The sequence below is a fragment of the Rattus norvegicus genome, chromosome 1, assembly GCF_036323735.1.
Source record: "Rattus norvegicus strain BN/NHsdMcwi chromosome 1, GRCr8, whole genome shotgun sequence".
NCBI lineage: Eukaryota > Metazoa > Chordata > Mammalia > Rodentia > Muridae > Rattus > Rattus norvegicus.
The window spans coordinates 186,147,658-186,174,521 of record NC_086019.1 but is presented as its reverse complement, the minus strand read 5'-3'; the positions used below and the strand labels follow the sequence as shown (position 1 = coordinate 186,174,521).

The 26,864-nt window shown below is 50.0% G+C and overlaps 2 protein-coding genes across 3 annotated transcripts; one reads left to right on the top strand and one right to left on the bottom strand.

The window, feature by feature from the left end:
• On the top strand, positions 1-21,407 carry Ern2 (endoplasmic reticulum to nucleus signaling 2). 2 transcript variants are annotated; one of them, NM_001108919.1, is made up of 22 exons: positions 1-115; positions 2,327-2,432; positions 3,151-3,184; positions 3,440-3,512; positions 4,500-4,572; positions 4,717-4,824; positions 5,109-5,210; positions 6,129-6,393; positions 8,505-8,583; positions 8,674-8,821; positions 8,939-9,060; positions 9,679-9,831; positions 10,037-10,178; positions 12,792-12,876; positions 13,043-13,232; positions 13,309-13,408; positions 13,494-13,690; positions 15,029-15,176; positions 15,260-15,387; positions 16,161-16,284; positions 16,363-16,430; positions 16,514-16,831. In NM_001108919.1, the coding sequence occupies exons 1-22, from the start codon at positions 26-28 to the stop codon at positions 16,760-16,762; spliced, it is 2,784 nt and encodes a 927-aa protein (NP_001102389.1). In that variant the 5' UTR covers positions 1-25; the 3' UTR covers positions 16,763-16,831. The 2 variants fall into 2 exon arrangements, with proteins under 2 accessions (NP_001102389.1, XP_038941189.1); XM_039085261.2 differs by having other exon boundaries at positions 26-115; positions 12,795-12,876; positions 16,514-21,407.
• Plk1 (polo-like kinase 1) lies at positions 16,885-26,864 on the bottom strand. The gene is made up of 10 exons (NM_017100.2): positions 26,373-26,864; positions 25,656-25,824; positions 24,766-24,910; positions 24,031-24,124; positions 22,519-22,738; positions 19,013-19,168; positions 18,132-18,209; positions 17,797-17,951; positions 17,517-17,699; positions 16,885-17,385 (listed from the first exon to the last, which is right to left on the bottom strand). Exons 1-10 carry the CDS (start codon positions 26,778-26,780, stop codon positions 17,182-17,184), a joined length of 1,812 nt encoding a protein of 603 aa, NP_058796.2. The 5' UTR covers positions 26,781-26,864; the 3' UTR covers positions 16,885-17,181.

Sequence of the window (26,864 nt, the reverse complement as noted above, 5' to 3'; positions counted from 1 at the left end):
GAGACTTTGTGGTTGCCTACAGGCTATGGCGAGACCAGTCCAGAGTTTCCAACTGTGGTCTGCCCTCGGGTTCCTGCTGCAGCTTGCAATCTTTCTGGGGAAACTCGGTCCACAGGTGAGCGCAGGACCAGGGGACTGGGGATGTAGCTGGTCAGTGGGGATGCCTCTCCCCCTTTCCCTTGGGCTCAGGTCGCCCAAATAGACCCCTAGTGAGTGAACCCCTCATAAACTTGGGGAGATGCCTCTTACAACCTGGCTGGAGAGATGTTCCCACTCAGTCTCTCTTACAACAAGGAAGGCGGGGGCAGGCACGTGGGGAGGAGACAGTAGACCGTGAAGTCAGGTCTCTAAAGCCCTTTGAGGATCCAGTTTTCTTGACAAGGATGATCCACTTAGGGGCTTCTGCTGAGAAACTGGCTGAGAATCCATGCTCCAGTCTTGGCCCTTTGTGATGCCGCTTCCCTGTGCGTGTGGACCACTATTCCCTACCCTTAGAAATCTGCTCCGACGCGCCTGCTGGTTCTCTCTGCCCGGCCTGGGCTCTAAGTGTCCACTCTACCTGGAGTCTCTTTACTTTCTCTGCTCCTCAACTCCAGCTAAAGGGACAGGGTAGGATTAGACACTGGGAAGCCCGCTCTACCTCAGGCTAATTGCCTGAATAATCATAGTTACCAACGAATAATGGGGAGCTTGATATAGCCAGATCTGACATTCCCAGAAAACCTAGAAATGAGAATGATAATAAAAATCTGTATTTTTAAATATAAGAATTTCAGCTGTTAATCCCAGCCCTTGGGAGGTAGAGGTAGGCAAATAGCTATGAGTTCGAGGGTAGCCTAGTCTATATAACAAGTTCCAAGACGGTCAGGACTACATAGAGAGACTCTGTCTCAAACAATTAAAAAAATACTACAAATAAATAAACAAATAAATAAGTTTTTTTAAGAAAAGAATTTGTTAATGCTAGACCTGGTATTATATTTCTCTAATCTCAAAGCTCTGGAAGCAGAGGCAGGAGAATTACCAAAGGTTCAAAGCCAGCCTGCTCTCCACAGCCAGCAGCAGAGCTACCCAGGAGGCCTTGTCTCACACACAAAAAAAAAAAAAAAAAAAAAAAAAAAAAACCACCACAAAGATAATTAAAAGCAATGCTTTAAGCACTGTAAAGATCAAACAAAATTCTGTGGGGACCAGCCAATCAAGAGGCAGCTTTTTCTCTGGCCCATCTCTCTGTCAGGTTGCAGAGGGCAAGACTGAGGCCCAAAAGAGAGGGGGTAGATGGTGGGCTCCTGACTCTGCAGCAAATACCACCGACTACAGCAAAGACCTGAGGGCTCTGAAGCAGGATGTGGCCCTAGCAGGGGTGCGGCTGGGCCACCCGGATCTTAGGGTTCCTGCTCTGCTCTCAGCCTCACCCTGTTTGCTCAAGGAGGGTCCAGAGCTGGAAAGTGAGCCCAGTAGGGGCCAGATGTAAGGTCGCTTTCCTGCAGCCGTCAGGGGGCCTACAGAGCTTGGCACCAAAAGCAGCTGAGCCAGTCTGGGGAGGCAGAAAGGGTCCTCCAAAATCAGGCCCACCTTTGACTAAGGAGAAGGAAACCACACCTTGGAAGTGACTCTACATCCCATTTGTGCCATTCCTGACTGCCCTGTGCCTCAGTCTATCTGACCTGTGCAATGGTGATACTCATAGTTCCCATCCCAGAGGAAGGCTGTATGGGTCAGGGAAGGTGTTTTGTTTGCCACTCAGCCATGACAACCCAAGCTTGAACCACCAGCACCCACATAGGAGCCTATGACTGTGGGCATGCATGTATCCCCAGTGCTGGGCAGCAGGGTTGGGATTGGGGTAGGGTGACAGGTAGACTCCTGGAGCTCTCTGGCTATTCTGGTTGGATGAATGAGCTCCAGGTTCAGCTATAGAGCCTGTCTCAAAAGATAAGGTGAAAAGTATGAAGCAAGATGGCCAACATTGGCTTCCGCCTTCCACGTGTGTGTGTGTGTGTGTGTGTGTGTGTGTGTGTGTGTGTGTGTGTGTGTGTTTGCCTGCGTATATACATGTATACAAATGTGCACACAAATGCATATAACACATTCTCACCTTTGGTCTACTTTGGAAGACAGAAAGATGTGGGGGACAGGGGGAAAGTGAGAGTCAAAGTCCCCTCGGGTCCCCCAGATCCCTCTGTAACCCCATCCAACACCCAATAATATCAAGTTCATTTTTCTTCCACTCTTTGTCTCGTCAAACAGAAAAGTCTGACTGCCTGGGGCAGAGGCAAGGTGGTCCTGGAACCCTCGGATGAAATGATTTTGTTTCCCATTCTAGGTCCAATCCGTCAGGCCAGAGAGCCTTCTGTTTGTCTCTACCTTGGATGGAAGTCTCCATGCACTGAACAAGCAGACAGGGGACTTGAAGTGGACAGTGAAGGATGGTAAGCAATGTCTCTCCTTAGGTCTCTGAGTGGCAGAGTGGGCATTCACCTTGGCATCAAAGAGAAAAACAAGAGCCCGAAAGGGCAGGGGAGATGGCCCAGTGCTTGTCACACAAGCTTGAGGACCTGACTTTGGCTTGCCAGCACCCACATAAAACAAAGGCAGAACAACCATAACTGCGTTTCTGGACCACAGCCCTAGGAAGGCAGAGACAGGAAGATCCTTGGAACTTCCTAGAAAGCCAGACTAGCCAGATCAGGTTCAGTGGGAGACTGTCTCAAAGAAAAGGAGGATGGGGAGCAACTGAGGAAGATGGCTCTGATCTGATCTCCTCTCTCTCTCTCTCTCTCTCTCTCTCTCTCTCTCTCTCTCTGTCTCTCTCTCTCTCTCTCTCACACACACACACACACACACACACACACACACACACACACACACCACATGAACACGAGGATCCAGCAAGCCAGTGTCCATAGGCAGTTTCACCACTTACCAATTGTGTGGGCTTGGGGAAAATCACTTCAGCTCTCTGAGCCTCCATAGCTTCGCCTCCAAACGCAAACTTGAGCAAAGTGGAACGGCAGAGACTGCCTGCATAGCTTTCGCCACTTGCTAGGCTCTGCATCTGGCCCAGGGTAAACACTTGGTGAGTTTGAGCTATGCTTTACAACTGAGCTGAAAAGAGATTCTCTGATTCCCATGTCTTTGTCCCTGCAGACCCCATCATCCAGGGACCAATGTATGTCACAGAGTAAGTGAACTGGGCTCTCTTATGGAAAGAGTGTCCGGGGGTGGGGGAGCCATAGTTGTGTGAGGGCTTGGGGGCGGAACATGGGAGTATGTCAGAAGTTAGGAAGAGTCTCTACTGATATGAAAAGGACTCCTGCCGCTCCAAGATGCCTCCCACAAGGATGGGCTCTGCCATGTGAGAAGGTGTGGGGGAAAGAACCTTCATGAAATCAGGGCCATACACCTAACCTTCCCCATGTCCCTCTTTGCTCCACAGAATGGCCTTCCTCTCTGACCCAGCTGATGGCAGCCTGTACATCTTGGGAACCCAGAAACAACAGGGGCTGATGGTATGTTTCCCTTCGTTGCCTGGGATGGGTCAGGGCAGGAATCCATTAGCCAGAGTGCCAATGGGTGAAAGGACGGTGTGTCAGAGTGGTGTGTCTTTTGAAGCTGTAAGTCAAGGCCCTGAACACTGTAAAAGGCTGTCTGTAGAGTGGGAAACCTGGCTGTGTCCACAGGGCAGAATGTCAGAGCTCTGAGTATACCATAGGGTATCTCCAGGACTCTAGAAACAGTAAGGTGAAAACTGTATTGGTTAGCTTTTGCTAATAACGTATCACCCACAAATTCAAAAGCTAAAACAAAAACAAAAACACCCTCATAATTAGTCTGGGTTCATCTGTGTAGTTCTGCTAGTCTGAGTTTGCTCATGTGTGTACGAGTCGACTGGATGACTCCGGTTCTGAAAGTTGGTGGTTTATGTATGTCCATCTCATCCTGTAGTCTGACTCCTGTTGAGAAAGAGAGAGAGAGAGAGAGAGAGAGAGAGAGAGAGAATTTTAAAGCCTGTGTGAGTGTGGGTGTGAGTGGTCTGTATGGGTGTGTGTTTATGTGCATGTGTGTATGTGTTTATATGTGTGTGTACATGTGTGGGTGTCTGTGTTTACGTGGGGTGGGTGTGAGTATCTGGGTGTGTATTCGCCTCTGTGTATCCTTGCGTGTGTGTGTGTGTGTGTGTGTGTGTGTGTGTGTATTTATTTGGAGGAGGTCATCAGGTGGAATCCTGTGGAGTCTTGACACACCATGTGGGATCTTCTGAAGTTCTTTAAGAGGCTCTATAGCAAAGGGGCTGAGGGTGTTGGCTCTGAGGCTGGCACCTGAGTGCCATGAACTGACTTCCTTACTCTTTGCAAGCTCCAGTTTCCTCTCCTGGGAGGTGGAAAGGCAAGGTGCCCAGTGAAAAGGTTTCTCTAGGCTGACCTTGGGAGAGTATGGCACACTCTGTGCTGTGTGTGTTTCTGCTCTTCCCCATTCTTGAACCTTTTCTCCTTCAGAAACTGCCATTTACCATCCCAGAGCTGGTTCACGCCTCTCCTTGTCGCAGCTCTGATGGTGTCTTCTACACGGGTGAGTATCTCTGCAGCCTGAGGGGGCTAAATCCAGCTAATAAGAAGGGGGACCTAGGTCCTGTCAAACCAACTTGGCCAGGAGAAAAAGGGCACACATCCTACCCCATCATGACACTTTCATACATGCTTTCCTCCTCCACAGGCCGGAAGCAGGATGCCTGGTTTGTGGTGGACCCTGAGTCAGGGGAGACTCAGATGACACTGACCACAGAGGGCTTTTCTACTCCTCAACTCTACATTGGCCGGACACGTAAGTCAGATGTTCTCTATGCCTGTAAAGCCCCTTATTTTTCTTTGTCCAGGCTTGACAGTTGCTATCTAAACTGAATTTGGGCTAGTCAGTCAGTCTGACAGCCATTAATAAACATTTTACCGAGCACTGACCGAGGAGCTAGAGGTGTAGTGATGAGCTTGGTCATCAGGCCCACAGTTCAAATGCTTGAGAAGTCTCCAGTCTTGCAGGACAGTTTCTGGAGTAGGGTTGGGGAAGCACCAGGTGACCATCCTCCTGGTAGCCTTGCTTGTGACACACAGAGTACACAGTCTCCATGCATGACCCACGGACCCCAACCCTGCGCTGGAACACAACCTACCGCCGCTACTCTGCGCCCCCCGTGGACGGCTCACCTGGGAAATGTGAGTACCACCTTTCTCAGCCTTGCCTTGGAGCAAGGTCCCTACCCTGGGAAGCCCTGAGTGACATCAGGCCCAAAGCTAGCACATACTGATTCACTAATATGCTGTCCCCTCACATGCTGAGTAACAGCCTGGCAAATGACCTAGGATGACTCTGATGGTCACAGAACCTGAGCAATATATCTGAACTTCTCAGTACCCCAGATGACCCCAGCCAGGTAGCCTGAGGTGACTCCTTGCATTTTTTGGGGGGGTTCTTTTTTTTTCGGAGCTGGGGACCGAACCCAGGGCCTTGCGCTTGCTAGGCAAGTGCTCTACCACTGGGCTAAATCCCCAACCCGACTCCTTGCATCTTAAGGGACCCCCAAGCAATCTCAGCATGGTGACTGACTCTTGCAAATGGCCTTGCATGACTCCCCAATGTCACTCTTACTATTATACTCTCGATATTATATCCATCCTACTCAACTTTCTGAGGAGCCCCACAGGTGCTCCTCACTGACCCCTCAAATCTGACTTTGTCATTCTTCATGGGGCACTCTGCAGGTAACTCTGACACATGACTGACCCCGCCAAGGCTCCCAACTGACCCCTTCATATTCCAAGTGCTTCCCAAAGGACCTGCCAGCCTCTGAGCACTCTATTTAATAAACACCAGTCTGACCACGTCTGTGATTGACAGCCTGCATCCTAAAATCTCTCCTTCAAATGACCTCTAATCTTAACTCTCTCAAACGACCCAGATCCACAGACACACATGAGTCAACTTTGAAGGGCCCCAATCAATCTCTTTCTGTTTGAAACAAACTCTGGTTGATCTTCCTATGTCCCACCTGAATAAGCCCCAACCCTAGCTGCACATCTCTGATGTGTCCCATGAGATCTCTCTGACACCTCCCCAGTTGTCTCTCTCGGTAGACATGAGCCACTTGACATCCTGTGGGATGGGCCTGCTTCTCACTGTGGATCCAGGAAGTGGAACTGTGCTGTGGACACAGGACCTGGGAGTGCCTGTGACAGGGATCTACACATGGCATCAGGATGGTCTGCGACAGCTGCCCCATCTTACCCTGGCTCGGGACACCCTACATTTCCTTGTCCTCCGCTGGGGCCACATCCGTCTTCCTGCCTCCAGCTCCCAGGACACAGTCACCCAGTTCTCTTCCTTAGACACCGAACTTTTGTAAGTGTCCATCTATAGAAGCCAGGGAGGGAGTTTCTGGAGGTGTTACAGCCCCAGTGGAATAACTAGTCATAATGACCCCAATATAGCTGAATCAGGTATCAAGAAAGTGTTCCCTAGGCCTCCTGGATATTGAACATTTAGCAAGTGATTGAGTTCTGAAGGTCCTCTGGGTCCCATCCTGTTTTGGTCTGTAGATACCATAAGGAACTGATTGTTCAATACTTTAAGTGATACCCTCTCCTATGCCATTCCAAGACACACACTGGAAAAGTCAAGGATTGCCCACTTGTGCCATTTGCTCCACAAAAGCTAACTGGGCATTTATTGTATGCGAGCCATTTACTGAGAGTCCAATAGAGTCAGTGTTCCTCTCTACAGGAAACTCAGAGTTTAGTGTGGGGACAGACATATAAAAGGCCATCATAACATAGCGAAAAAGGGTAAAGAGACCAACTGAATATCTCAGAATGAGTTTAGAAAAAATATGACACCATGGAGCTGGGCATGGGAGTGCACATCTTTAATCCCAGCACCTGTTGGCAGGTAAATCTCTATGAGTTTAAGGCCAGCTAGAGCTGCCTAGGGAGACTCCTCCCACCCCTCTCCTCTCTCTCTCTCTCTCTCCTCTCTCTCTCCCCTCTACCTCTCTCTCTCTCTCTCTCTCTCTCTCTCTCTCTCACACACACACACACACACACACACACACACAGAGAGAGAGAGAGAGAGAGAGAGACACAGAGAGAGAGAGACACACACACACAGAGAGACACACACACAGAGAGAGAGAGAGAGAGAGAGAGAGAGAGAGAGAGAGAGAGAAGTGCTAGAGAGGAGGCACAGTACCTAAGAGCATTGACTGCTCTTTCAAAGGACCCAGATTCAATTTCTAGTACTCATGTGGCTCACAACCATCTGTAACTCCAGTTCAAAGAGACCCAATGCCCTCTTTCTGGGCTCTGTGAGCACCATGCATGTGTGGAGCGTACAGACATACATGCAGGCAAAACAACTCTACATGTAGAAAATAAAATATATTACATTGAAAAAGATGCTGTAGGCAGCAAAGCTCGGGGTACTAAGTAAAGGGTGATAGGGCGGGACGGGGGCTTGGAGATCAGGAGGACCAGGATGGTTAGAGAGTTCAGTCTGTAATCAAGGAGGCAAAGGCTTCTAGAAGTTCATTTTCAGTAGTTCAAAGCACTAGAAGAGGAAAAGAGAAAGAAGCAAAAGGTGATGAGTTCCTTTTTTTTTTTTTTTTTTTTTTTTGCAACATGGTTTCTCTGTGTGACATCCCTGGCTGTCTTATAACTCACTTTGTAGACCAGGCTAGTCTCAAACTCTCAGAGATCTGCCTGCTTCTGACTCCCAAGTTCTAGGATTCAAGGTGTGGGCCACCATGTGGCAAAAACTGAGTTCTTACTGAGGTCTGGACCAGGTGTGGTGATGCATATTTATGCTCCCAGTACCCAGGATGCTGCTGGCAGAGCAGCATGAATTTGAGGCTAGCCTGGCCTACATAGTAAGATCCCCTGCTCCATCTTTTAAGAGAGAGAGAGAGAGAGAGAGAGAGAGAGAGAGAGAGAGAGAGAGAGAGATTGAGAAAATGTTATAAATTGTATACCAGTTCTTGTCGTTTAAAGGTAACAGACACTTGCTATTTTTCAAGATTCTGTGAGTCAAAATCACAGAATCAAAATGTTTTTGTTTTTGTTGTTTGCTTGTTTGTCTTCCCTGAATCAGTGGGCAACTTGGTGGAGGCAATGATCCAGGATATTGCCAGTGACCTATCTAGTAGTTGGTGGGACATTCGGCTGAGGCAGTGCCAGATAGAATGTTTCATTTACATACCATAAGGTCTTTCATCCCTTGTGGGGGAGTAGGCTTCCTTATCTGGTAGTCTCAGGGCTTCAGATATCAGTACCGAAGGGCACCGCCCAACCCTCAAGAGTCATTCTAGTCTATGGCTTTGTTATCTGTGTCTCATTGTCTAAAGCAAGTCACGTGGCCAATTCTAGAGCCAATATGGAAGGAAATACAAGGGACATGGGTAAAGCAATGCAGAAGCTACCCACCAGCTTCACTCAACCTTCTCCTTCCCCTCCCTTTAGGATGACACTGTATGTGGGGAAAGAAGAAGCTGGTTTCTATGTCTCTAAAGCACTGGTCCATGCTGGGGTGGCCCTTGTGGTGAGAAGGGGAATCTGTGAGTGGGCTGCAAAGAGGGATAGAGCAGGAAAGGAACTTCTTGCACATGTGACTCTCCATCCTCTGCCTCAGCCCCGTGGACTGACCCTGGCACCCATGGATGGCCCCACAACAGATGAGGTAACAGTTCAAGTCTCGGGGGAGCGAGAGGGCTCACCCAGCACTGCTGTCAGATACCCCTCGGGCAGCGTGGCCCTTCCCAGCCAGTGGCTACTCATTGGTGAGATCCCCTGATTTTAATTTGAAGTAGATGAAGAGAAAAGACTCGTAAGCCCAACTTCTGAGTTAAAATATTAAAAGCACCCTCAACACTCTGGCTTTTATTCCTGATGCTTAGGATACCATGAACCTCCCCCTGTCCTGCACACCACCATGCTAAGGGTTCAGCGTACCCCAGGGAAAGGGTCTGCTGACACAAGAGACTCAGACGACCTCCATGCTCCAGCTCTCTCCTTTGAGGTCAGTGCTATGGTGGCAGGGGCTGTGAGTGGACCAAGAAGACACGCATGTAACCCCTGTACCTCTCCCCTGCCCCAGTCAATCTCATGGAAGTTACCAGAAAACATTTTGTTTAAAATGTCAAAAAAGATATTGGCTTCCTAAATCACAAAGCATACTTCCCAGGTTTTTTTTTCCTTCCTCTTCGGTGTAAACATTGTAAAATATTCATCAAGTGAGAAATCGAAAACAGAAGAACCGTAAAGGCCTGCTCTCCCAGGAGAGATTAGAGAAACACTAGTAAGCAGCTCAAGGTTAGAAGGAACAATGATTTTCAAATTACCCAGGAGTTTGCTCCAGTCACACTAAATTCCTAATCTCCAGAGGTGAACCTCATAGTTTCAACCCTCAAGCATGTGAATTTTAATGACATTCAAAGAGATGTTTGTCTTCAGGTAGGTTTGGTAAACTCTTCTGAGCACCATGATGTTTCAGCACCACGGACAGCACCATGTAGCCCATCCTATAGCCCCCTCCCCTACCCCTTCAGCAAGCCCTGCCCTGGACCCAGTGATGAAGATTTGGGGGTTTCACACAGGAGGAAGCTTTCACCACCAGTGAAACCTGATTTGTTCATAGTTCCTAAACCTGAAGAGGGAGGAACCTTGGGATCCAGAACTACATCCTGAAGAGAAAGCTGACACTTATCCAGGGCTAGGATCCCAAGACCTGCTAGCAGCTAGCTTCACTGCCATTCTCTTGGGAGCCTGGGTCCTCTACCTGATGAGGCAGGTAAGTTCAGTATCCTGACATTGGTCATTTTCCTAGAGAGAACTCAGCTTCTCGCTTCCCCGACTTCAGCTGCCTCTAGAGGCCTTCCTCCTAGGAGCCCCTGCTCCTGTGCTCTGAGTCCAAGCTCTACTGTGAAGCCAGCTCTAGAAAGGTATAGGGTCCATCAGGAGGGAAGCTGGCACCCACTAAAACCCATATGTTACAGCAGCAGCAGAGTCCTTCAGCACCTGCAGGCCCTTCAGACCTCCCACAAGACACTCAGGTGCAGCTCTCAAGGGACACCCTACAGAACCAGAGGAGATTTCAAAGCCCCCCAGAGCCAGTCCAGCCAGCCCATGATCCTGAAGGTAAACTTGAGTCAACAAAATCGGGGACTCAAAGGCAGAGAAAAAAGATGATGAATATAATTTCAAAGTTGAATTGTCAGAAACCACAGATAGTGGGATAGATCAGTAAGGGGCAGTCTCCTTGAGTGTCTTTTGTTATAACTTTATTGTTTTTAGGATCTCTGGTTGTGGATAGAACCAAATGCTGGTCAGCTAGCTTTTGAAGAGTTGCCTTTGCACATCTGTTTTCTCACTGGTCCAGTGGGAGTACAAACTCCCACCTCATGACGTCACTGTACTGTGATCATTACTACCATTGTTGTTAACAAGTCAGTGCTGGGGACATACCTAAGTTATGAGAATGCATGCCCACCATGCATGGAGCCCTGAGTTTGAGCCTTAGCACTCATAAACCAGCCATGGTGGTACTCACATCTAATCTCAGCACTCAGGAAATGGAGGACGGAGGGCCAGAAGTTCAAGGCTAGCCTGGGATATGTGTCTAAAAAAATCATACGTAGGTGATGTCAATTGTTTTTAAAATAATGTTTTTGGTAATGGTAGCAGTAAATTACATTAGGTGTGGTTTTGATTTTGTTTCAATGTTCCTCTCAGTGTTTCTTGTTTTAATCCTTAGCTTGAGCTTTCAAAGACCCACTGGTGTCTACTCAGTGCTTAGTGGGTATAGTCTGTGTGTCTATTGGCCATTCCAGTCTTGTGCTTTTTGGCTTGGCTGAACTGGTGTCTTCTGTGAGCTGGTATCTCCCATTGCTGCTTGCCCGCCCTACTTCCTCAGGCCAAATTCCCACCTGATGTCTGCCTGGCTCTTGGCTTAAGGCTCCAGAAGTCACCACATCCTCCTATTCCTTGGGTCTCAGCCCCTCCTCAGAGGGAAATTCTCTTTGCTACATCTCGAGCCCATGGGCATATTTTTTTTTTTTTGGTTCTTTTTTTCGGAGCTGGGGACCGAACCCAGGGCCTTGCGCTTCCTAGGTAAGCGCTCTACCACTGAGCTAAGTCCCCAGCCCCTATGGGCATATTTTTTAAAGGGTTCCACAGCCAGATGACCCTAGCTTTGAGATGTAGTTCATTCATTGACTCCACTGAGTTCAAGTAAATAACCATCCCATTGTGCCCCCAAATCCATTTCCTTAGACCACAAGACTCTGGAGTGCAGTCCATTTGTCTTTCTGCAGTCAAGACTATTTCCCCAGGGCTGTTCGTGTGTGTGTGTGTGTGTGTGTGTGTGTGTGTGTGTGTGTGTGCGTGCGTGCGTGCGTGCGTGTGTGTGTGTGTGTGTGTGTGCGTGCGTGCGTGCGTGCGTGTGTGTGTGTGTGTGTGTGTGTGTGTGCGTGCGTGCGTGCGTGCGTGCGTGCGTGCGTGTGTGTGTGTGTGTGTGTGTGTGCGCGCGCGCGCATGCACTGAATTCCTTAGTCTGGCCTCTCCCTTTCCATTTTGCTAGTAAATTATTTTGTCTTACAGACACTTCACATTTAAAAAAAAATATTTAGCTGCTGCAGTCTCCAGATAGCTTCTGGATTCTCTCCTGGTCCTCCCCTCTCTCGCACTACCACACCAATTGGTGGTGGTCTGTTTTCTCCCCTCTGTCAGAGAAGGAGAAACTTCAGTGCAGGGTCTACATTTTACTCTTCTCTATCTCTTCAGGGACACAGGGACGAGTGCAAGGTTACACAGAGAGTTTCTGCGTGATGAGCTTTTTAAGAAAAAAGTTTTTTTCCTGATAGACACCGGCTTTGTGCCTGAATGAGGGAATGAAAAAGCCACATCTTGCCTTCCCTGTAGAGACGGGGTCTGCTGTGGGGATGTGAGGGAGGCGAATGAATCAGAGTTCTTCTCTCAGTGACATTTCCAAAGCCCTGGGCAGAGAAGCCTCCCTCATCCCAGTGGAGCCTCTTCCTCTCCAAGCAGGCACGGTGGGGCTCGCTTTGCAGAGGGAGGGATCAACCTCTCTCAGGCTCCATAGTGCTGAGATTGCTATGCCGTTTCCCACATGAATGCTGGGCTCTAAGTCAGTTCTCATAGCAAGGATACTGACTGAAGCAGCTCCCTAGTCCCAACCTTACCCTTCTTAATTGCATACCAAGACTGTTGGGGACACTGTGCTGTGCTGTAGGCATGGACTGAGAGTGCCCCCTTACTCACTCACTATTCCTGTGCTCATTCTCATCGCGCTGCTGTCTATTTGGATTCATTGTTTTATTTGAAACAATTCAGCGTCAATGAAAAGAAGTGTTACAAGTGATAGCAGAGGCTGCAGGAGAAGAAGGGAAAGCATCAGGGGGCAGAAGCTGCTCAAAGTGGAGTCACACAGCCAATATCACCCACTCCCTCCTCCGTGTCTCTACTTGGCCCTCTCACTGATACAGGTGCCATCGCTGTCAGCCCTGAGTCACTTGCCTAGCCACACCAATGGCGGCGCACCAGCCACTGTAGCCATGTGTCTGGCACGTGGGTCCTTGCTCTCAGCCACTGAAACACACCCAGCACAGAAGGGTGGAAGTCTAAAGAATGGTCAAGGCGGAGGGTGGGTCTGAACTACAGCTGGCAGAGGCAGGCAGGCAGGATGACCCCGGGCGGAGGTCACAAAGAGGACAATATCTTCCTTCCCTGTAGCAGAGCAGCCCACTGTAGTGGGGAAGATTTCCTTCAACCCCAAGGATGTGCTGGGCCGTGGGGCAGGAGGAACTTTTGTTTTCCGGTGAGTGGCAAGTGGAGCCCAGGCTGCAGCTCCATCACTTGCAGCCCCTTTGACAACAACCAAAGGTCAGACATTCTTCCAGCCCCACGATGTGGGGAGAGGTCCCAACTCTTTTCCTTATCTGCTGTCTCTGAACCCCCACCGCCACCCCTGGACCACCTCTTAGAGGACAGTTTGAGGGACGGGCAGTAGCTGTGAAGAGGCTCCTCCGAGAGTGCTTCAGCTTGGTTCAGCGAGAGGTGCAGCTGCTGCAAGAGTCTGACAGGCACCCCAATGTGCTGCGCTACTTCTGCACGGAGCAGGGCCCCCAGTTCCACTACATTGCCTTGGAACTCTGCCAGGCCTCCTTGCAAGAGGTGCGATGGGAGCCCAGGGAGGTAGGGAGGAAGGCCTTGGGCTGGAGAGTGACATTTTGTCCCTCCCTCATCTTAGTATGTGGAGAGCCCAGACCTAGACCGCTGGGGCCTTGGGCCTACCATGGTGCTGCAACAGATGATGTCCGGCCTGGCCCACCTGCATTCTTTACACATAGGTACCTGGCCTTGCTTCCTGTCCTTACCCCCCTGCCCTTCCCCACTGGCCGTCACTCACTCTCTCCACTCCCTTCCTGTATGTAGTACACCGTGACCTCAAGCCGGGCAACATTCTCATGGCTGGGCCTGACAGCCAGGGCCAAGGCAGAGTGGTCATCTCTGACTTCGGCCTCTGCAAGAAGTTACCTGCTGGCCGTTGTAGCTTCAGTCTCCATTCTGGTATTCCCGGCACAGAAGGCTGGATGGCTCCAGAGCTACTGCAACTGCCCCCAGACAGCCCGGTGAGTCTGCCTGATAGTCAACAGGGCTTCCACTGTGCCCCCCACCTCATCTCTGAAAGAGACTGCAGGGGATAATCTACTCCGTCTTCCCCAAGGCAATCTCCATCAGGGTATGTTCTGTAGCTAAGAAGACATTAGGCAATGTCTAGAAACATTTTGGCTGGCTTGCCTTGGGAAGAAAGCACCTCCAACATCCCGTGAAGCCAGGGATGCTGTTAAACATGCCACAGTACACAGGGGACCATCCGCTCCTGACAGTTGCCTGTCAGTATCACTGTCTTACTTAGGGTTTTCATTACTGAGAAGAGTACCATGACTAAAATAACTCTTATATTTAACTGGGGCTGGCTTACAGGTTCAGAGGTCTGTTATCCTCATGCCTCCAGTATGGCAGAGTGCAGGCAGACTTGTGTTGGAGGAGCCGAGAGCTCTACATCTTGATCCAAAGGCAACAGCAGAAGATTGTCTTCCACAGGCAGCCAAGAGGAGAGTCTGATTCCACATTGGGGGAAGGCTTGAGCCTTAAGAGACCTCAAAGCCAACTGCCTCAGTGACACGCCTACTTCAGTGAGACCACACTTCCTAATAGTGCCACTCCCCATGGGCTAAGCATTCAAATACATCAGTCTAAAGGGGCCAAACCTATTCAAACCACCACAACCGCCCAAGCTGAAAAACCATGACCAAAAAATGACCTTGTTGACACAGAATCTTACTACCTAACCTAGGCCAGCCTTGAACTCTCAACTTTCCCACTCCAGCCTCCTGAGTGCCGGAATTACAAACATCATGCCTGGCTTAGAACGTGTTTAACCTTCACTATGCTTCACAAGCACTGAGGGACTCAAATGCCTAAGAGCTGGGCCCAGTGGCCTGTAATCGCAACACTCAGGAAGCTGAGGCAGGACGACCCTGAGTTCAAACTACATAGAAAATAGATGTCGGCTCTTACCTGTCCTGACCAGTATCAGTGTAAACTAAGTATTTTAACATTGGGGAAATCCACCCCCCACATCTCCCCCAATCCTTGGATTACCAAATGCACTTGGAAAACATTCAGCTCTATCATCCTGGCAGTCTCCTGGTGACAATCAGTGATGGTCAAGCCACCAGTTTTATTCTGATCCTGTCTATGTGTGGACAACCTCACTCAATTCCACTACAGGAAGGAAAACCAGGACTAGTTCAGTGGGGTAAAGAGACCATCTCTTGAGTCCTGGTCTCAACACTCCTGACCCTTGTTCCCCACTGCTCTACAGACCCAGAGGGACTTTAGCTCACCATGGGGAGTGGCTCACTTCCTCCTCCTCATGACCTATCTATCTCTCTGGCCCCCAGACCAGCGCGGTGGATATCTTCTCTGCAGGCTGTGTGTTTTATTATGTGCTTTCTGGTGGCAGCCACCCCTTCGGAGAGAGTCTCTACCGCCAGGCCAACATCCTCTCAGGGGACCACTGTCTGGCTCAACTGCAGGAAGAGACCCATGGTGAGTGAGAGCCAGGTAGGACCAACAAAGATGGGAGGAAGGAGGCATGAGACTGAGGACATATCCTCTCTTCTGCCCTCCAGACAAGGTTGTGGCACTGGACTTAGTGAAAGCCATGCTGAGCCTGCTGCCCCAGGATCGTCCCTCAGCAGGATGGGTGCTGGCTCACCCCCTCTTTTGGAGCAGAGCTAAGGAACTCCAGTTCTTCCAGGTCAGATGATCTTGGGAAGCCCTACTCCCTACCCACCAAAGCTTTTGGGTCCTGTCTTAGTTACTGTTCTATTGCTGTGAAGAGACACCATGACCAAGGCAACTTATAAAGGAAGCATTCAACTGGGGACTTGCTTACAGTTTCAGATTATCGTCTTGGTGTTGTGGTGCAAGGCAGGCATGGTACTGTGGTAGTAACTGAGAGCTCACATCTGATCCAAAGTTACAGACCAAGAAAGGAACTCTAAGCCCACACCTAGTGAGACACATATTCCACACCTAATTCTTCCCAAACATTTCCACTAACTGGGGACCAGGCATTCAAACAAATGAGCCCGTGGAGGCCATTCTCATTCAAACCACCACAGGTCCTGAACAAGAAAGGGAAATCAGCGGCTAAGGGAAAACAGAGCCTTGTCATCTTGGACCCTGGAATCTGTGCATTTGCTCTAGCTGTCCCTGTATGGAAATGTTGTCCCTTCTCATCTGCAGTCATTCGTGCTGTGACATCAATACAGATACTCCTGCCAAGTGTAACCTTGGGGAAGGGACTGTAGCCTGAGCTACAGGCTGCCTACCTATAGAACAGAGGCAGCAAGGCTCCCTTCAAGGGTGGTGGTGGTATTAAGGTAGGGCATAGGGAAGCCATACTTTCCAGGAAGCAATAGCCCTTGTTATCCTAAGATATTATGCTACTGCAACATTAGCCACACAATCCTGGCCCTGAGGTCTCTGATATTGGCCACTAGGCTCAGGTGCTCTGTGGGGTCCTAGGATGTCAGTGACTGGTTGGAGAAGGAACCAGAGCAGGGACCTCTCGTGACGGCGCTGGAGGCAGGAAGCTACAAGGTGGTCCGGGAAAACTGGTACAAGCACATCTCAGCACCTCTGCAGGAAGGTAGAGGCCTCACTTGGGTGGGTCTGAGGGGCAGAGACCCAGTGGGAACACCTCTGCAGCTCATTTCTCTGCCTGCAGACCTGAAAAGGTTCCGGTCATATAAAGGGACATCAGTGCGAGACCTGCTCCGTGCCATGAGGAACAAGGTATGTTCTAGAGCCTGGGTGGGACACAGATCAGGGATGGTCGGCCGTAGCTGAGCCTGGATCCCTGTCCTACCCATCCCCAGAAGCACCACTACAGGGAGCTCCCAACCGAGGTGCGCCAGACACTGGGCCAACTTCCTGCTGGCTTCGCCCAATACTTCACACAGCGCTTTCCCAGGCTGCTACTGCACACTCACCGTGCCATGAGGACCTGTGCTTCTGAGAGCCTCTTCCTGCCCTACTATCCAGCAGCATTGGAAGCCAGGGGCTCCTGCCAGGTGCCACAAAGAGCGGAGACACCCAGAGGCCCCAAAGGCAGACCAAGGAGTTGAGCCTGGGGCTCAATCTGGCCTCAGGGGTGTCAGAAAGATGGGCAGCAGTGTAAAGGACTGAGGTTGTTAGAGCAGAGGAACTCTGGGGGCAAGGGACCCTTAAGAAATATAGGACCAAAAAAAGAGAGAGATGTACAAATATTTAATATATATAAAGCTAAGGAAAGGGCAGTCCCAAATTCAATAGAAATATTTATACAGTTCATACAGTGGGCCGAGGGCAGGGAACAGGCTGCAAACCCACACCCAATCATGTACAAAATAACTTACACACAGCAACCCCTTCACAGGGGGCACTGCTCCCTGCCAGCCCCCAGGGCCAGGGGCACTGAACAGCGGCCCCAGGAGCCCAGTAGTGCAGGCCCAGAGCTAGCAGAGCGCTAGCAGAATGAAGGGGCACCAGTCCGAAGGACGGAGACCTAGGAGGCCTTGAGGCGGTTGCAGGCGGAACGCGAGCTCAGCAGCTTGTCTACCATGGTGCGGGCATAGCGGAGGCGGCTAGCCAGTTCCTTGCAGCAGCCATATTCCTCCAGAAGGCTCAGGCGGTATGTCCGGAAGTCCCTCTTCTCGTTGATGTAGGTCACTGCTGCCATCAGGGGGCACAGGATAAGTTTGGTGTGGTCCTAGGAGGGAAGGAGGGAGCAAGAGAAGAGCTCAACTGGTGCCCAAGGGGAGGGGCAAAAGTGAGGAAGGCACCCCACTGGTGAAAGAGACAACATTGCCAGCCCAAGTACAGGCCCCTCCGCCTGCACACCTGGAAGAAATTAATCTGTACTGTGCCATTGCTGAGGTGCAGGATGATGGCGCTGCGTGTGCGGAACCATGTTCGTAGGTAGGGCAGCCGGGCCAGCTCGTCGCCTTCCCGGGGCGTGATGTTGGCCCCTGCCTTCAACAGGTGTTCACTCATGTAATTGCGGAAATAGTTGAGGAGAGTGATCTAGTTTGAAAAGTTGGGGGAGGGATTTCAGCATGAGGGCCTGACCCTGAGGCAGCCTCATACCCTGCCATGCTACCCCTTGGCAGCCCGAACTCACCTTCTTCATCAAGGAGTTGGGGTGGGAGCTCACAGTGAGGTAGGACTCCGTGCCATCACGCTCTATGTACTGCAGGCTGTCCCCGTCATTGTAGAGGATGAGGCGTGTTGAGTCATTAAAGAGCACTCCCACACTGTTGTCACATAGCTGATAACCTGGTGGCAAGTGGAAGGCTATCTCAGAAAGGCAGGAGGCAGGCAAAGGCCTTGGAATAACTCAGTAGTACAATGCTTGCCTATCATGCAGAAGGCCCGCAATTCTCATCCCCCCTCCCCCTCTCAGAGGCTACCACAGTCACACCATCCCCTGCCCATTCCACATTCCGGGGCACCTACCAAGGCCATACTTGTCCGAATAGTCTACCCATTTGCTGACCCAGAAGATAGGGATGCAAGCAGGATCCTCGGCCTCCTCTGGAATAGAAACAGAACACAGGTGAGGTCAGTCCCTTCCCTTTCCTCTCATGTAGCCCTCCCCAGGGGAGGACTCTAGGCACCCATGAAGCTGGAGGAGGAGCCTGACAGCACAAGCCCGACACCCAATTGGAAAACTGCAGCTCAGGATGCCAAGGCCCACTTTATTGAGTGAGCCCCTTTACTCTAGGCCTACTGCGACCCATGAGCTTTGTAGGTTCGGACAGGAAAAGAAGAAGCAAGCTTCTGGAAGAGCCCACATTCCAACCACAGGGATGAAGAATGTTCAAAGCCTCCAGGCTGCTCCATCATCTGCACCGGGAATGGTAGAAGGCCTAGTGCCCCAGATTAAAGCGAGGAGAAACAGTTGACCCGGCAACCCCTGCCTGCAATCCTAGAACAGCTCACTGTACGAGTCCCTGCTGCAAAGACACGAATGTGCTTGCTGGGAAGAAATGCTATAGAGAACTAAGTCAGGTTTGGAAGTAATGGCAGCAGGTGTCAGGGCAGTGACACTGGGTACAAAAGCCCTGAGTCTGGAGCTGATCTGAGTCTCTGGAGGGATTAATTCCCTGAGCAGTATGTGCAGCTATACAGAGATGGCCTATCAATCAGCCACCTACAAGATGAGATGGAGCAGAAAAGTGGGCAGAAAGAACACTAAGGGGCCCGTGGGTGTCAGACTAACTCACCTAGATTTTGATCTATAAGAAATGGACAGAGCAAAGGTCATGTGGGCCTGAGTGCTCTGCTGGCCAAGATGCCCTGCCTTCCCCAGATGTGCAGACCCCTGTAGCACTCACCTTGCCGCACCAGCCCTCGCTCTGAGGGCTTGGAGGCGTTGACACTGGTCAGCTGCTGTAGCAAGTCACTAAGGTGGCACTCGATGGCCTCATTTGTCTCCCGAACCACTGGTTCCTCTTTCTCTCGGGGACGGTCAGGCAGGGGGTTCTCCACACCTGAGAAGGTTAACTCAGTCACCTGGCAGACACAGAACGAGCACTCTTCCCAGAGCACTCTAACTATCACCCATGTGGGAACACAGCACCCGTCTGAGTGACAGGTATGTGGTGCATACTGAGAGGGTGACAAGCTTCAGGTCTGTGACCCAACAACCTGGCTTTCCAGGACAGCAGCTGCTGCTGTCACTCAGGGAGGCAACCTGAAGGTACCAGTGACTCAAAGCTGCACCAATCCAAACACAGAGTGGAGGGCACTTGGAGCACCCAGGAAGGTGGAAGGATGGGTCAGTGTATTGCAGGATGGACTCCTTTTAAATAAAGCCTCAGCAGCTTTATTTCTACTATAACCCCTTGCTTTGTGTGTTTACAAATGGCTGGAGTCTAATGAGATGCACACTGAAGCATTAAGTTGGTCTACAGTGGCCAGGGGCTAGCTTTACATTTGACTGGTTTGTTTCCCCAAACCAGGAGAACTAAAAAATAAACCCTATGGTGCATTAAGAACTTAAGGGTGAAATAAAATATTCAGGATTTGATTTTAAAACTAGCCAAAAAGGGGTTGGAAAGATGGCTCAGCAGTTAAGAACACTTGCTACTCTTGCCAAAGACCTGGGTTTGGTTCCCAGAACCCACATGGAGGCTCACAATCATGTGTAACTCCAGTCCCAGGGGATCTGATACCATCTTCTGGCCTCTGTGCTCACCAAATATGCACGTGGTGCACAGACATACATACATGCAACAAAACACATATACACAGTTAAAAAACAAAACCTAGCAAAAACGAGTGTTTATGGAATATGTAAAATCAAGCCTGCCCAAATCTAACTGCTGGTAATGAAGGAGGAATGAATACCCCAGGGCCAGATAACACAGTTCTCTGCCTTCGGGAGAGCTTGAGAACAGTTTACAGAACAGACTCTTTTACTACTTTCCTGTATAAAACAGCAGTATTTTAACCACCACCACCCAGTAAGATAGGAATCCACAGGCTCAGCACTATAGGAAAGGAGAACAAGAAAAGGGAGCTGGACTCAGTGAAAACTTGATTAATAGAGGGCATGACTAGCATGAATTAGATTTTCAACTGCTCATAAACTAGGAATGGTGGCCCATCCTTGACCGTAATCCTAGTACTCAGGATATAGAGGCAGAAGGAACACAAGTTCAAAGTCATCCTTGACTACTGTGAGATCCAAGCAGCTTGGGCCACATGAAACGCTGTCTCAAAAAGGGAAAAAAATAAAAATTACAGTAATGGCTACCACTAAAACCGGTGGGCAACAATTAGATGAACTCCTACAGTTTCAAACACCTTCCTGCAAGATTCTTATTAGTTACCAAGGCAACAGTGTCTGCAGCAGAGACAGCCTTGTCTCCCTGACACTGAAAAGAGCAAACCCTTCACAGCATTCTTGCTCAGAATGCAGAACCTCAGTGCAATCCTGAGGAAGCATCAAATCCAATGGAAATCAACTCATCAGTGCCAAAAGTGTCAATCAAGGTCACAAGACAAAAGGAAAAACTCAGAGACTGTCACAGGCTGGAGGAAACTAGGGAGCCAAGGTCACTAACTGGCCCGTGAGGTACTGACTTGTATTCTGGTGATGTAATGGGAAATCTGGTTGATCGATGTGGGGCCTGGGCTTTGTTGACAGGATTATCTTGTAGCTAACACTTCAGTTTTGGTAATTCTGCTATGCTTAAAGAGAGATGCTGACTGTGGAAGAAGCTGGGTGGAGGGTACACAGGAATTTAGCTTTATTTTGTCTTTTAAACTTTTGTATAACCCTAGCATTACTGCAAAATAAACCAAGTAATTGAGTCAGGTATGAAGCACTCATTTGAAATCCCAGCACCTGTCTCAAAGCACCAAAAACAAAACTAAGCCACCCTAGCCTCTTGCCTAAAAATGGAAATCTAACCGAAACAGATGCACTGAGAATTTTATACTAAACACTAGTTTTATAACTAACTCCACAGAGAACAAAGCCTACAAGCTACCTCTCAAAGACCATAGCTCTTAATAAAATATATTAACGAGAAATAAGACTACATGGGCTGGAGAGACGGCTCAGCAGTTAAGAACCTGACTGCTCTTCCAGGGGTCCTGAGTTCAATTCCCAGCACCCACATGGTGACTCACAACCATCTGTAATGGGATCTGATGCCCCCTTCTGGTGTGTCTGACAGTGTACTCACATACATAAAATAAATAAATAAATCAAAAAAATAAGACTACATGATGATGATGATGATGATGATGATGATGATGAATACAGTGGCACAGTCCCAAGCCCAGCACTGTGGAGGGTAAGGCAGGGGGATTTCAAACCCGAGTCAGCATGGTGATAGTCTGTCTCAAAAAAAGAGGAGGAGGGAGGGACAGTAAAAAACAGAAAAGCAAACACTGCTGCCAGGCAAGGTGGCTCACTCACACCTTTGCTCTTAGCACTTGGAAGGCAGAGGCAGGTGGATCTCCTGAGTTGGAGGCCAGCCTGGGTTATATAGTGAAGCCTTGTTTCCAAAAAGGAAAAAAAAAGGAAACAAAACAAAAAGAGAGAAAAGAACAAGAAAAAAAGAACCTTTACAGCACTGTGAGATGAATGCTCAGTCCTGAAGCTGATGCTGGTGTCTGTCACAGCGCGCAGACGCTTTCCTCGAGGAAAGCTCGCTCTCAAGCAGTTAAAGAAACACATAGGGCTGATGATGCATCAACAGAATGTAAGCAGACTGGGAGAGCATTTGTCCCTCTACCTTTTTATAAGTGTGGACAATGATGAATATTAGAATATGAATCAGAAAGACTCTGATCTCTAAAGAGCTCTAGACACAAAAGCTATCCAAGCAGGGGCAAGGGATGCTGGAGTTTTGAGGAAAGATGCATACTTTAGTACAAGAGTAAAATGGCAGACTCCTGGAGTTGGCTGTCTCGACTTTTCCAAAGTGAGATGAGCTGATACAAACCTGCAATTCTGTAGTCAGCAGGGCCCTAGACAGGAGGACTGATTTCAAGAGCAGCCTGGGTGACAGAAAGACCTTTTCTTGACAAAGCACAAACACTCAGAGAACAAAGGGTGCTTGGAGTGACCAGGGTTGGGCATGCTGAGAATGAGAACTGAGGATAGGTACCACGGCATGCTCCATGTATGCACCAGAAAACTTCCAGCTTTCTCCAAACTGTGCAAGGGAGATCTTAGGTACTCTTTACATAGGTTGATTCAGTTGGTTTTTCCTGCCAAGGGCGGAGGGCAGAAGGGCCCAGGGGAGGGATGAGGCAGTAAGGCACACACACCCTGAAATGTACCCCGGAAACCTGGGCTCTCTTCTGCCCGGACTGATCTTACCTTTATTAAGGACTGTGAGAGGCTTCCTGTTGCTGGGGTCTAGGCTGCTGGGAGCTATTGAAAACCTTGGTGGGATGGTGAGGCAGGTAATAGGCAGACGGGCGGGGATGTAGCCGGAAGTGAAGAACTCGTCATTGAGCAACTCGTGAATGGTGGGGCGGGCAGTGGGGTCTGTCTGAAGCATTTTCTGGATGAGGGAGGCAGCCACTGGGTTGATGTGCTGGAATGGAGAGGCAGAGCCGAAATGAGAGGAGACAGGGACCCTAGCCAGCATGCGGCTGCTCCTGTGTATAACATACCACTGCTCAGTGGCCCTGAGTTCCACCAAGTCCTCCACCCAGCCTTAGCAATATTGATAAGAAGGATCATTTCTTGCCACTTGGCACTCAAGATTAACCTGGGATACCCACCCCTTGCCCTTTCAAAGGACATTAAGTTATCTACAAGAGGGCACCCAGGTCCCAAGACCTGCCTAGTTCCACCCCCTTGATTCCACCTATAACAAATAACCTGGGCTTTCTGAAGCCTAACAAGGCAGACCTATAAAATGGGGAACCCCTCCAGGATGACTTAATGAGAAAAAACCTAACACGGGCCTGTCCCTCACAGCATTAATTCTTGCTTATGCACTCCTGTACAGTACCCATTTGGCCCTCACAAAAACACCTAAAAGATTCTCTCCTCCCTTTCCCTCTCTATATAATTAGAAAGGAAACAGGGTCTCACTATATAGCTAAGGCTATCTGGAACTTGCAATCCTCCTGCCTCAGCCTTCCAAGTGCTAGGACTACAGGTGTGTACATCTCCACTATTAGGCCTCACTTATAGATGAGGAAACAGGAGTGCCCTGTCTGAGAATACACATTGCCTCAGTAAGAAAGCCAGGACCAATTATACCACAGCAGTCCATGCTGTCTGCAGTGAGCTGACCTTCTGTGACATCTTCTCTATGTACAAGTCAAGGATGCTGACTTTAAAGTGCCTATGAGAACCAGTCCCCAGAAATGAGCTATCCCTGCAAGTGGATTTATGACACTGGATGTGAAAAGGGATGCTGCTCTGTCATTGGGAAGCTCTTGGGGAAACTCCCACTTTGCAGACGCAGAGCCTGGTTCATGAGAGTAAGACCAACTCCTTTGTTAGGCGCAGCACAGCTGGATGGAGATGGTGCGTGTTCCAGGTGTAAGAGTGTTTGCCCCCTCTCCCCCTGCTCTTTACATCCCCCTCAGGAAGTCTAAAGACATGGGCTGGGCACGGGGCTCTGGTAGAGTGCTTGCTAGTACACCAGAAAGCCAGCCTGGTGGCAGGCACATGCCTGTAATCTCAGCTCTTGGAAGGTAGAGCAGAAGACTCTGGTGTGCAAACTCAACGTACAGTGTGGGCCAGCATTTGGCCATTCTCTGTGGCTACACTAGAGGTAGAGCTGACTCGTCGCTGTTCCCAGGATATAGCTGGACTCAGTGAGTAGCTTTTGGCCAGAACATAAATGAAAACCTTAAGTGTGGTCATCACCTTGGGAATACTGTATTCATTTTTCTTGATCCGGAGGTAGGTCTCTTTTAGGCATGAGGTCTCAAAAGGTGGCTTGCCCACCAGCAAGGTATACCTGGGGATACAAGGAGGAATTCTGTTCAAACTCCAAGGAAAATCCAAATGTAGAAGTCATTGTCTTGGGACCAGAGTTGGGGAAGCTGTGCTGGATTCACTGACTGGGAAAGGATGGGATGCTCTCCAAGTCTGCCCAGCAACCAAAGGCTGGGCAAGCACTAGGAAGAATGCAAGTGAAAACACCTGGATTCCGAGGTGTCAGGGATTGCCTGGCTCTGGCCTGCAGTGACAGAGGACTCTCCAAGGGTTCCAGAGGCCACCATGGTGGGGGTTCTGCTTACCACCAGACTATCTGCTGGCCTAACTCTCCCATCAGCACTCAGCAGGGCTTCCTGATTTTCATGGAAAATCAGGCAGGGATTGTATTAAACCCAGGTTCAGATCTCAGATTCTGAATTCCTAACAAGCTCTCAGGTGTTGATGATTTTGGTCTATGACTGCTTTTAAACAAGTCCAAGTTACAGGGATCCCCACAGCCTATGCCAGACTGACATGAAAACCAGGGTTTCATGTGGGGCAGCCTGTCCTCTAAAACAGCCTTTCTGTAAGGTAGAAAGATCCACTTGGTAAGGTCAACTGGGTGAGATGCCCCAGAGACTCCTGCTGAGGCCCAGAAGCCCAAGTTCATTGCCAACTTACATGATGCACCCAATGGACCACACGTCCACCTCAAAGCTGTGTCCCTTCTTGCTCAGCACCTCGGGAGCTATGTAGTTAGGAGTGCCACACAGGGTCTTCTTCCGTTCCCCTTCATATTCCACTTTTGTTGCCAGGCCAAAATCCCCTGGGACAGAGGGAAGAAGAGAGGGTGCTCAGCTACTTAGATCAGCTGTCTAAGGTTGCAAACAGCTGTTTCAAGCCTGAGCATTGACAACTTAGTGGCTTGAGACCCCCATAGTCCCGGAACACCCCCCCCCCCCCACACACACACACTGTACTGGCCCTAGCTGGCCTCCCACTGCCCTTTAACCCCTCTTTAGATAGCAGGGTTAAGGTTAGGTAACATGGCTCAGGAGGTAAAGGGGCTTGCCGCCAAGGCTGATGATGACCTGAGTCAGGATCCTGGAACCCACACAGTGGAAGAGAGAACGGACTCCTTGAAGTTAACCTGTCTCCATCCCTCATATAAATAAAGTTAAATGCACTGGAGAATCAAGTAAGTGATCTCGTGATTGCTGCTGAGCAAGTGTGTGAAGAAGTGACAGGGATCTAGGGACTGGCAAGTCAGACTCAAGGGGACAGCTGAGGAGATACCGCCTGCCATGCCCTATAGCTTATGTCCCCCATCTCCTGTTTAAAAAAGAAATTGGCTGAGGGTCTGGCTCAATGCTAGGGGATAAAGAGTATTTGGGGAGGCACCCCAAGTTCAAAACTACTGAGTTGAGGCACAGCAATGTATCTAAAAAAGGCAACACCCCCCTCCATTTCCTTTCCAGAGGGCAGCACTTCTCTTTCCCTCCTCCCAGCCTTCCCCTCCTTCCCGACTCTTGTGCTGGCTGGCACAGGCACCCGCAGGCCCAGCACCTCACCTATTTTCACCTCCAGATCCTCATTCAGAAAGAGGTTGCCCAGTTTGAGGTCCCTGTGAATGACTTGATTGCGGTGCAGGTACTGGCAACCCAGGACTATCTGCCGCAGGTAGTATCGGGCCTCGGGCTCGGTCAGCGCCTTCCTCCTTTTGTGCAGCTCCAGGAGAGACTGAGGAGGAAAGAGGTCACTGAGGCCCAAGTAGGGTGGCCAGCTTAATATGGCCAACTAGGCGCTCGGAGTGGAGAGTTTTGGCAGGTTTCTGATAGCTCTGCCCATAAACTCGTCACTATCATTCACCGGACCCTCTTAACTAGTGCCCTTATACAGAGTCTTCTCTCAACCCCACTCTCGATCCCCTATCCCAGGGCTTCCTCCTGGCAGGAGATCCCCTCCCTTTCCTGAAAGCTCTAAGGTCTGACTCCAAACAGCCGCCCCCTCCCCCGACCTTGCCTCACTCCGGAAGTTCGAGATCCTCGGCACCTCAAGCCTGGAACCCTTCCTTAGCCAATTTACGCATCCATTTCCTGTACCCACTCACAGCCTTGCGTCTAGGAGCCCCTTCACTAATAGCAACAGGATCCGGAGTGCCAAGTACCGTCGCTAGAAGCCTTTCCATAACAGCTTAAATAAAACCCAAACACTCCTCTAGGCCACTCCAAAACCTCGGTGCCACTTTGCCAGCAAGTTCCAGGTGTAGGAGCCCCAGAAACACTTACCCTCCTGCGACAGAGCTCCAAAACCACGAACACAAAGTCGCTGTCCTCAAAAAAGCCATGGAAGCCTACGACGTGCTGGTGTGCGAGGCTGCGGTGAATGGAGATCTCCATAGACATTTTCTCCTTCTGATGGGGCTTGAGCAGCAAAGACTTAGGCACGATCTTGCCTGCGAACACCTCTTTTGTGTCTGAGTCTGAGATTTCGAAGCATTTGGCGAAGCCTCCTTTACCCAGAAAGCGGCCCCGTACATACTGCCGCCGGCTGCGTGGATCCATCAGGACCTCCGGAATCTCTTTCGCCAGCGGGGCGGCCCCTGGGGCACCGGGAGCTGCGTCTCCCGGGACCCCACCTTTCCCTAGGTCGGCTGGTGCTCGAGCCAGCTTTCCAGCTTTGGCCGCTGCATTCATGATGCCGATGTTGCTCCACGGACCTGGCCGGGTAGGTGCAGAGGATCCTGCTCTGCTCCGCTCCTCCCCGAATTCAAACGCAGC